This window comes from Urocitellus parryii, chromosome 3 (genome assembly GCF_045843805.1).
Source record: "Urocitellus parryii isolate mUroPar1 chromosome 3, mUroPar1.hap1, whole genome shotgun sequence".
In the NCBI taxonomy this organism is placed as follows: Eukaryota; Metazoa; Chordata; class Mammalia; order Rodentia; family Sciuridae; genus Urocitellus; species Urocitellus parryii.
The window spans coordinates 18,645,537-18,657,539 of record NC_135533.1 but is presented as its reverse complement, the minus strand read 5'-3'; the positions used below and the strand labels follow the sequence as shown (position 1 = coordinate 18,657,539).

The window sequence follows — 12,003 nt, the reverse complement described above, 5'->3', positions numbered from 1 at the left end:
CCTCACATCCAAACCATACCAGTCTGCCCCAAAACCTCACAACCATCTCAAAAAGCAAAATATATTTTTTCCATTTCTACGAATCCCCATAGTCAGCAGTTCCAAGATTTGCTCAAAGTTCAAGTCCAAAGGCTTCACATTGTGAAGTCCTATAAAATAAAAAGCAATTTATAAATATCCAATATTTAATGGTACATAGTAAACATTTCTATTCACAAAATGAGGGGCATAGAAAGAAGGGATAGGACCAAACCAAGACCGAAATGCAAGTCCTGTAGCTTCATGTCCTGCATCCGGACACAAGGCATCTTGATGTTTTCTCCAAAGGACATGTGTAGCTCCACCCTTTGTTGCAGCCCAAGTGGCCTTTTTTGGCTTGTTTCTGCTCAATTCCTGTAACTGTCCTACTATGATGTCCTATGTTACTGGCATTTCTTTTTTTTTTTAATTTTTATTATTGGTTGTTCTGTTACTGGCATTTTTTAATCTCAGTAGTCTCCACGGCAGCTTCAGCTTTCTCCACACATCTCCACACTTTGATGTCTCAGGGGATGCCCACAGGAACTACAACCCTGCTGTACTTTTCCTGGCCTTCCAGGTCTTCTTTTGAAATCTTGGTGGAAGCCTTTATGACCTCCTAACTCCAGCATCGTGCATTCCTGCAGAACCAGCATCACGTGGTTGATGTCAAGTTCTGCCACCATCTTGAGCAGTAGCAAAGCCTCCAGAGACCCTTGCTATGGCAGCCTCTGAGTGCCAGGGTGGTTGAGCACGTTGAAAAAACTTCCTAGGCCCTTTATTGGAAGAAGGGTATCCTACTCATCTCAAGAGAATTTTCACTTTTACTCCCTTGAGCTTGAGATGGGTGTGGTCTTGCCAGCTCCTGAGATGCCTATAAGCCATCTTTCTTATTGTCTCTAGGAAAAATCTTTAACATTCTGTAGTGGCAGTATTGTCTTTAACAACTGCAACTTCCTTAGTTCTAGTTTTATTCTGGCCTTTCAAATTCACTTTTTCCAAATCTTTCTGCTGTGCTTGCTGCTCTTGATTATCACAATAAATTCATATAAAAGCCATCAGCAATATCCATGCCACCACCTGAATGCTATGCTGCCTAGACATTTATTCTGCCAGATTAAAAAGTCCACTGCATCTAAAATCAGCCTCACAGAAAGTCTCTGGACACCGGCAAAATGAAGACAGCTTCTCAACCAGAATATAGCACTAATTGTCTCTGCTGCAAATTCCAATAGAGTCATCCTCTGAACCCTCTTGAGCCCTGTCTTCATTGTCCCTGGTTCTATTGGCATTCTGGTCTTTTGAGCTCCCACCATAATGGGCCATTAAGCTTTGCATATAACAATCTAAAGCATTTCCAGCTTGCACTTTTAAACATCTCAAAATCCCTCCCACCAATTCCAAAAAAGCTCAAAAATCTTCTGAACCATTAGGCACAGCAATGACCCCACTTCTCAGTACCAATTTCTGTTTTACTCATCTTTTTCACTGCTGTGAATAAATGACCCAACCAGTGCAACTGTAGAGGAGGAAGAGATTATTTGAAGGCTCATAGTTTCAGAGATCTCAATCCACAGATAGTGGCTCCATTCTTCAGGGCTCCAGGTGAGAAGAACATCACGGTGGTAGAGTGTGGCAGAGGCTTACATGGTGATTAGGAAGCAGAGAGTCCACTCACCAAATATAAATATATATCCAAAACCACGCCCCAATCCCCACCTCCTCCAGCCACACCCTACCACTTTAGTGGTAAATCACTTATTGGATTAAGACTCACAACCCAATCATTTCTCCTCTGAACCTTCTTGCACTGTCTCATACAGGAGCTTTGGTGGGGGGTGGGGGTGGGGGTGGTGGATATGTTAGAATTTTCTAAGATTTTTAAAAGTCACGATAAAAAATGGTTTAACATACACAGTTGAAACAAATGGGAAAAAAATAAGAGTCTTAGCAGAATAAAGAGAGGTGGAGAGAAAAGAAGAAAGATAATATTAAAAAGAACCAAATTTAAAAATTTTAACTGAAAAGTATAATAACTGAAATAAAAAGTCAGTAGATGAGCACAATAGCATAAGTAAGGTGGTGGAGTAGAGGAAAGAGTGAACAGAGAAAAAGAAAAATATAAATTATCTAATATCAGAGATAAAATACAGTAAAAATAAAATGAGCAGAGCCTAGGAGGCTATAAAATAAATTTTTTTATTCATGTTATCATCATTTCAGAAGGAGAGGTGAAATAAGATAGGGATGCCAATGAACTCAAAAAAATAATGCCTGAAAAGTTTGTAAATTTGTCAAGAGACATAAACCTGCAATCAAAAGCTGAGCAATAACTCAAAGGACCAAAGTATTAGACCAGAGACACTGTGCCTACTAGAAGAAAATGTAGGCCCAAATCTCCATTATGTCAGCTTAGGAACTGACTTCCTCAACAAGACTCCAAAAGCACAACAAATAAAATCAAGAATCACTAAATGGGATGATATCAAACAAAAAAGCTTCTTCACAGCAAAGGAAACAATCAAGAACTTGAAGAGAGAGCCTACAGAGTGGGAGAAAATCTTTGCCACATGCACCCCAGATAGAGCTTTAATCTCCAGGATATATAAAGAACTCAAAAACAAACTTAACACCATAAAAAACAAGTAACCCAGTCGATAATGGGCAAAGGAACTGGACAGACACTTCACAGAAGAAGAGATACAAATGGTGAACAAACATATGGAAAAAAATGTTCATCTCTATCAATTAGAGAAATGCAAATTAAAGCTATATTGAGATTTCATCTTACTCTAGTCAGAATAGCAATTATCAAGAATACAAGTAACAATAAATGTTGGTGAGGATGTGGGGGAAAAGGTATATTCATACATTGCTGGTGGGACTGAAATTGGTGCAACTACTAGGAAAAGCAGTATGGAGATTCTTCAGAAAACTTGGAATGGAATCACTGTTTGGCCTAGTTATTCCACTCCTTGGTCTATATCCAAAGGGCATAAAAATCAGCATACTACAGTGATGCAATCATATCAATGTTTACGGCAGCTCAATTCCAATAGCTAAGCTATGGAACCAAACTAGGTGCCCTTCAACTGATGAATGGTTAAAGAAAATGTGATGTGTATAGATACACAATGGAATATTACTCAGCCTTTTAAGGCTGCTTCTTTAGAAGAATTAAATTATGGCATTTGCTGGTAAATGGATGGAACTGGAGACTATCATTCTCAATGAAATAAGCCAATCCCCCCCAAAACCAAAGGCTGAATGTTCTCCCTGATATGTGGAAGCTAACACACACTAAGATGGGGTGAGTGAAAGGAAAGTGGTGCACGACTAATTACACACACACCTGGGTTAAGAAGCGGGTTTATTATCAGGAGCCTGACAAGGCTGCTCTGCACAAAGAGAGGGACAGAAGCAGCAAGTGAGGGAGAGCAGCAGCAACTCCCCCTCAAATGACACCTTTTGTAGGCTAGAATCATGGCTGGGCACTAGGTGCAGGTTTAGTCTTGACTGACATAGTAAGTATCTCCTAATCTTTGTGGAAGGCAAGTTTGTTTCTTGGGAACAGAGACAGGCAGTTTTCCTATGTCTCAGAGGGGGAACAAGGAAACCTGCATGTCCCTTTATCTTCTCAAGGAGAGAACAGGGAAACCAGTATGTCCCCATCTCAGGGGCCGGTAAGTTGTCTTCTATCTCTCAATGAGAAAACAGGGCAAGACCAGCACATCTCCAGGCCTGTAAGTTTATCTCGGGCTCCTTTCTATTTCTTGGGAATAAGAACAGTATTCATAAAGTGGGGGTGAAAGAAAGGAAGATGGCTGCAATTATGCTAACATCAGGGGAGATTAGAAGTTCATTGGATTAAATAAAGGGGAATGGAGGGAAGAGTGAGGCCAGGAATGGGAAAGACAGCAGAATGTTTTGGACATAACTTTCCCAGGTTAACATATGAATACATGACCAATGTAACTCCCCATCATGTACAAACACAAGAATGGGATCCTAATTAGAATACGTTATACTCAATGTGCATATAATATATCAAAATACACTTTACTGTCATGTATATCTAAAAGAACACATTTTTAAAAGTGAAAAAAATATATTTTTCTACATCTGTTGATGTGATCGTGTGCTTTTGTCTTTTACTTGATTAACCTGATGAATTACATTGAGCTTCTAGTGAATTTCTAAATAGACGTAGTCACGATGTTTCAAAAAAATTATCAACTGAAACTGCCAAAGACACATTAAGTGCCCAGTGAGAAAAGCAATCTTTAGCATTTGACCTACAATTTCATACTTAGTGAGACTATTTCCCAAGAATGAAAACATATCAAGACAAAAATCTAAAGCATGTAATTCATAGCAAGAAAATCAACCCATAAGTAAGTTCTGATAAATAAAAGAGAATTGTGAATAAATAAAATAATAAATATGTGGATTAATTTAAATAATTATCAATACAAATAATCGATAATAACAAACATGAAAAAAAAAAAGCTAAGCAAGCAACTAACAGGACACACCCATGTTGTTCATGTGTAATATAATGTGTAGAGCAGTCTCTCAAAAAGCTATTTGAAGTGATACACTCAAAAGCACTACAAATAAATCAAAGTGGAATTCTCAGTTCACATCATCCATAGTAAAGCAGAAAAAAAGTTAGAAACAAAAAACAGTGAACACACAGAAACAATGTCAATGCTTGAAATAAAACCAGCAAAGACAGATTGGCAGAATAGATCTAAAAACATTACTCAATGATACATAGTTCACTTGAAACTCATTTCAAGTATGACAATGTAGACAAAATGTTAAAAAGATGGAAAAAGACATATCATGCAAACATTAATAAATGAAAGGAGTAACTATATTAGTATTCAATAAAGCAGATCTCAAAAGAAAATTATCAGAGAGGCACATTATATAATGAGTAACAATTCACTAAGAACACACAGCAATCTTACATGTGTTTGCTTAAAATTACAAACTGATTACAAAATATGTAAAGCAAAAACTGGAAAGAGACATAAGCAAATCCACTATTTATTCAACAAGTAAATGGGAAATAAGGATATTAAGGAATTCAACAACAACAAAAAAATACTTAATTAGTAATTAGCATTCCACCCAACAATAGCATAATACACATTCTTTTCAAGTGTACACAGAGATTATACCAAGATAGACCAAAACTGGTCATAAAACAAACTTCAAAAAATTGAAGATAATTTAAACAATACAAAGTATAATCTGTGACCACAATGGAATCAAACTAGAAATCAATATCAAACAGAACACAGACAAGACACCCAAATATTTGAAAAATGAACAACACACTTCTGAATAATTCATGATATGAAGACAGCCTCAAAAGGAATAAAAGTATATATTGAAATGCATGAAAATGAAACCTCAATATATCAAAACTTGTGGGATGTAACTAAAGCAGTACTGAAATGGAAATTTATAGAAATAAATGCATATGCAAAAAAGAAGAAAAAATTCAAATCAATAATCTAAGCTCCCCACCTCAAGAACTTTTTTTCCTTTCTATTATTAGTTGTTCAAAACATTACATAGCTCTTGACATACCATATTTCATACATTTGATTCAAGTGGGTTATGAACTTCCATTTTTATCCCGTATACAGATTGCAGAATCACATTGGTTACACATCCACGTTTTTACATACTGCCATACTAGTGTCTGTTGTATTCTGTTGCCTTTCCTATCCTCTACTATCTCCCCTCCCCTCCCCTCCCATCTTCTCTCTCTACCCCATCTACTGTAATTCATTTCTCTCCTTTGTTTTTTTTTCCCTTTCCCCTCACTTCCTCTTATATGTAATTTTGTATAACAATGAGGGTCTCCTTCCATTTCCATGCAATTTCCCTTCTCTCTCCCTTTCCCTCCCACCTCTCGTCCCTGTTTAATGTTAATCTTCTTCTCATGCTCTTCCTCCCTACTCTGTTCTTAGTTACTCTCCTTATATCAAGGAAGACATTGGCATTTGTTTTTTAGGGATTGGCTAGCTTCACTTAGCATAATCTGCTCTAATGCCATCCATTTCCCTGCAAATGCCATGATTTTGTCAAGAACTTTTTTTAAAAAAAAAAGATCAAATAAAAAGAAAGGTAATAATAAAAATAAGAGTGAAAATCAAAAACAGAAAAATGACAGAATATCAGTGAAATAACTAGTTCTTTACAAGATAGGTAAAATTAACAACCTTCTATCAAGACTGTCAAATAAGGAAAAAACAAATTACTAAGTAGGAATGAAACAAGGAATATCACTAAAGATCAAAAGATAGTTGAAAACAATAGATACAAATTTAACAATTTACAGAAAATAGATCAACTCCTCAATACACTCTTTCCCTTCCTTCCTCTCTCCCCCACCTCACAACTCACTCAATATGGAATAGAATATTTGAATGCCTTTTAACTATTACAGAAATTGAATTCATAATTTTAAACTCCTAAAAAAAAAAAAAAGAATCTCCTGGCCCAGATGGTTTCACAAGAAAATTTCATCAAGTACTTAAAGAAGAATTAATACCAATTTTACAAAATTTTTTTCCAGAAAATAGAAAAGTAGGTCTCTGTTCATTTCATGAAGCTACCCATTGGCCTGATACCAAAACCAAAGACAGTAAAAATAAGGAAAGATATTGAATGAGCTCACTCATAGATGTATATTAGAAAATCTTTAACAAAAATTAGTAAATAGAACACAGTGTTAAATTTAAAAAGAATTATACACACCTTGGTAGTGTGATCCACTTCAGGAATTCAAGGATGGTTCAATATTTTTAAAAATCAAGTACACATCTGCAATGCCAATTACTCAGGAAGCTGAGATAAAATGATTGCAAGTTCAAGGCCAGCCTGGGAAACTAAGCAAGATCATGTCTCAAAATAAAATTAAAAGGCCTGGGGATATAGCTCAGTAGTGAAATGCTTGCCTAGCAGACACAAGGGCCTCAGTACCAAACACACACACACACACACACACACACACACACACAAAATCAAGGTAATCTGCCATATTAGCAGGCTGACGATCAAAACCCACATGATCATGTTAATTGGCACAGAAAAAAAATTGACAAAATGACAAAAAAAATCATGATAAAAATTCTCAGAGAAAAATAGGAATAGAGAACTTGTCATAGTCCATTTTCACCATTCTTATCCAACAATGTACTAGATGTTCTAGCCATTGTAAAAGAAACAAAGCATACAGATCAAAATAAAAGGAATAACATGGTCCCTTTTTAATTATGTTATTCTCTAAAAACAAGTCTCAAGAAGTCTATTGCAAAACAAAACTCCTGGAACTAATAAGCAAGTTCTTCTAGACTTCAGAATATAAGATAAACATACAAAACATATATTTCTATATGTAAGCAATGAACTGTGTACATCAAAATTACAAATATTATACAATTTTCAATATCTCATAAAAATGAAATACATAGTTGAAAATTTACTAAATAAGTGTAAGACTTGTATGTTGAAAACTACACAACATGAATAGGAGAAATCAAAGATCTAAGAGAATGGGGAAAAAACGGCATGTTCCTGGATTGAAAGATTCAATGAATAAAGATGACAGCTCTTCCCAAATTGATATCCATGTTTTACACAATTCTTTTCAAAATCCCAACAAGACTTTTTCACAAAGGCATTAAAATAGCAAAAACGATTTTGACAAAGGGTAAGTGGGAGGAATCAGCCTGATTTCAAGATCTTTTATATATCTACAGTAATACAATGTACTATTGGAGGATGAATAGATATACATCAATAGAACAGGGTAAAGAACCTAGAAATAAACCTATAACTGATTCTATAAAAATGCCAAAGTCAGAAGGCTGAGACAGAAGGATCACAAGTTCAAAGACAGCCTCAGCAAAAGCAAGGCCCTGAAGCAACTCTGCAAGAACCTGTTTCTAAATAAAATATAAAAAGGAATGGGAATGTGACTCAGTGATTAAGTGCCCCTGGGTTCAATCCCTGGAACCAAAAAAAAAAAAAAAAAAAAAGAAAAGAAAGAAAAAGCAATTCAACAGAGGAAGAAGGTCTTTTCAAAAAACAATATTGAGATAATTGGACTTCAGTAGGTCAAAAAGTGAAACTTAAATTCATAGTACAAAGATTAATTCAAAATAGATTATGACCTTAAGTGTACAACATAGGACTACAAACCTTTTAGGAAAAAAATAGAAAATCTTCAGGAACTAAGGTTGAGCAGAGTTCTTAGACTTGACACCAAAAACATGATTCATAAAATGACATATCAGTAAATTGGGCTTTATCAAAATGAAATGTTCTGTAAAAGACTATGTTGAAAGTATTAAAAAACAGGCTATAAAGAAATGGCAAACCATATGATCAAAATACTTCTCTCTGGATTAAAGAATTTTCAAAATTTCAAAATTAAAGCATTTTCAAAAGTTTTAAAATAAACTTTTCATTTAGAAAAATGAAAAAGACATGAATAGACATTTCACCATACAAAATACACAGGTGACACGTAACCACATGAAAAGATGTTCAACTAGCCATTAGAAATGCAAATTAAATACATAATGACCTAGCACTGCACATCTTTGAAATAAACAAAGCAACAGGGCTGAGAATGCTCAGTGTCACAGCACTTGCCTAACATGTATGAGGCCCTGTATGGGTTCAGTCCCCAGCACCCCTGCTCCTGCCCCTGCAAAAAAAGCACCACACCAAATGTAGAGAAATTGGATTACTCATATATTGCTGGTGATAACATAAAATGGGCACTCTGGAAAACAGTTTGGCAGTTTCTTTAAAAATTAAATATATAACTACCATTTTACCCAGCAATTACTCTCCTGGAAATTAACCCCAGTGAAACAAAGGCTTAAATTCACACAAAAACCTGTACACAAATGTTTATGCAGCTTTATTTGTAACAGCCATAAATTGGAAATAATCCACGTTCTTCAATGATGAATCATTAAGCTGTAGTACATCTGTGCCAAGGACAACTACTCAGTAGTAACAAGGAATAAACTAATGATGTGCAAGGTATCCTGGATGGATAACCAAAGAGAACTACACAAACTAAAGCTAATTCAGAAGGTCACATACTTTGTGATTCCATTTATATAACATTCTTGAAATAAGACTAGATAATTGGGATGATAGATTAATGGCTGCCAGGAATTAAGGAGGGGATGGGCAAGGAGGGAAGTCAGCACTAAACACAGCAATGTGAGGCCACAGTTTTGTATCTTGACCACAACAATGTCAATATCCAGGCTATGGTATTGTACTATGGTTTTGCAAAATGTTACGTTTAGAAGAAACTGGGTGAAGAGTACGTGGAATCTTTATTATTTCTCCCAAATGCATATTAGTGTACAATTACTCAAAATTTAAAAGTTTAGGAGCTGAGATTATAGCTCAGTGGTAGAGTGCTTACCTACCATGTATAAGGCCCTGGGTTCAATCCCCGGCACTACCAAAACAAATTAGAAAGTTTAAGTAAAATGTAGTTAAAAGTTTGTGGTTAGAAAACCTGAGAGAAATGACATGGCTACCATGAATAATTTACAAGATCTCCCTCTCTCGAAAAAAAATTTCCCTCTTGCAATATGAGGATCTCTACCTTGATTTTGTAGTCTATAAAGTGGGTACATGTCCAGCAAAAATTCACATATTTAATTTCTTTTCTAGATCAAAGCCAGCTACTTGCATAAATATAAAGAAATACAACTCATCTTGGACGCCACCCAGAAACCCTCCTTTTGTAACCCAAAGGAATCTTAGGACAGATGCCTCAGAATGGTTCCAGTCTGTGCCCCAAAGGTCACTTGAAAGTTTGACACCTCTCAAAGGCACCAAGAAGAGGAAAAAACATGTTCTCTGGGCCACAAAGACTGAAGACATGAACCTTCTAAACAGCAAATGGGAGACTGCTGCCTCAAGCTTTGAAGTGGTTGCAAATATAAAAGATAAGAGTCTTCAAGATGAAGAATCCAAACTGCAGAGCTCTAAGCAGATAGTTCCTCATCTCCCCAAAACCAAGGAGGAGCAACCGCATCAGAATGACAGACAACTCACCTTCCACCTGAGGTTCCAAAGAGACAATTAATCTCTCTGTTTTCTTGCTCTGAAAACTGGATGAAAGATGACATTGCTGACATAGTAAAAAGAAAACAAGACAAGCCTTCCTTCACTATACCTCCCTCTTTACAGGCACATGCAGATGCTAAACTACAAATTCAAGATATCCCATATTATTTAATGGAAACATCTACCAGATATTTTTTAAAAATCTAGAGAAAATATAGAAAATTTTAAAACTCTAAAAATATTTATATTTAATTTTTGTCAGCATGAAAAAACAAAATTCAGAACTTTTGATTTCTTCCAGAATTACTTATGCATACAGCACCAAATAACTAAGAATTCAAGGGAGAAATGACATGTGCTATCACTAATTTTAACCTCCCTATTAGGTACTTTAATGAACCAGTCAACATCATTTCCTGAATTTATTTCTGTTATGTGATTGGTATGCTTGGAATCACTGATGATATAAAAGACATTTCTCCCCACCAGAAGAATATCATATAATTGTCCACATAAGACATACATGACTTAAAATGATTACAGATAAGTGCATATATTGTATGTTGCTATGTCATAAAGAAAACACCAGGTATTACAAGGTGATAGAGTGGCAAAAAATGGCACTGAAATGTATATATTATAGTTTAAAAGTCATTTTACTTATCAAAGTTAAGCAAAGATGTAAAATATTAAAAGCACAATTTTTCTTATAATTGATGAGTACATCCATTCTAGAGCTGTACATCTCTAGCTATTTATTCATGTGGACACTGTGGAACAAATTCAGCACCTCACATTCTGTCATGCATAAGGCAGCAAGCACTGGGAGAGATTCCTTTAAGACAATGCAGAGAAACAGATCAAGCAGGTAAGTCAGGATGGATGTAGCAAATGAGAAAAGAGTCGATTAGTCCTGGGTCAACAATGGCATCCCGTACAGGATGAGACTAAGTGGAATGAAAGTTAAATAAATTAGGTACATGAAAGGTGAAGGCCACAAGCCTAATTAGGATTGAGTGGAACCAGGAAGATCCAAAGTTGGTGATCTGTTCTCAACAATATTTCCAGTAGCTGAAGAAGAATTAAGAGTCTGTTATAATATTTAAAGTAAATATTGTGTTTTAAAAGAGTCTTGACCATAGATTTCTTGAGTTTTCTTCAACATATGATCCAGTTATCTTCTGGATAAAATAGATTGTGCTTTGGAGATAAGTATTCTGTCCCCCAGGGGCCCCTACTTTTCACCCCAAAATTCTTATTCTTACTGACTAGGAAAGAGCAGAGGTCTGCTCCTCCCAGATGCCTTCTGCAAGGTAAGTGCTCCAGCTTGGTAAAGTGAGGATAATGTTCTGAACCATAGCATTTATTGTAGCTGACATCAGGATGAGTAAGGGCTCTCAAAATTCAATTTTGCTCTTATTCTCAAAGATGGGGGGGTGGTAAGTAAGCTCTAGGAAAATCTTGATTTATTTTTTTATTCAGTGAAATATCTATCACTTGAACCTTCAGTTGTCTTCAGGGTTTAAGATTATAAGCTATGGAGTTGAGTATCTTTGTGAATAATACAATAATAAACCAGTTCCTCAGAACATAGAAATATAGGGATATTTCCTTAACAATTTTACCGTGGTCCTCACCCATAATTGTTATTCTAATAATCTTATTATTTTATACATATACTTGACATGATGCTCTCCCTAGGAGAATATGTAGGTTCACTTTTCCACTCTTCACTTTAACTTTTAGTTTTCTGAGTATGCCACTCTCTTTCTTAAAGGCTATTCATTTTCTCTGCTTGGTATACTCCTCACCCTAGTAGTTTACTGGAAAACCTCTACTTCTTTAAGATTAAAT

At 35.6% G+C, this 12,003-nt stretch overlaps 1 protein-coding gene across 1 annotated transcript in view; it reads left to right on the top strand.

Moving 5' to 3' along the window:
* The window catches only part of Agbl3 (AGBL carboxypeptidase 3), a 71,428-nt gene extending 61,260 nt beyond the window's left edge, over window positions 1–10,168 (top strand). Inside the window, exon 17 of the mRNA XM_026379911.2 lies at window positions 9,751–10,168. Within this exon, the coding sequence (XP_026235696.2) occupies window positions 9,751–10,168 (418 nt within the window). The remainder of the gene's footprint in view (window positions 1–9,750) is intronic.
* Window positions 10,169–12,003: the final 1,835 nt, after the last annotated feature.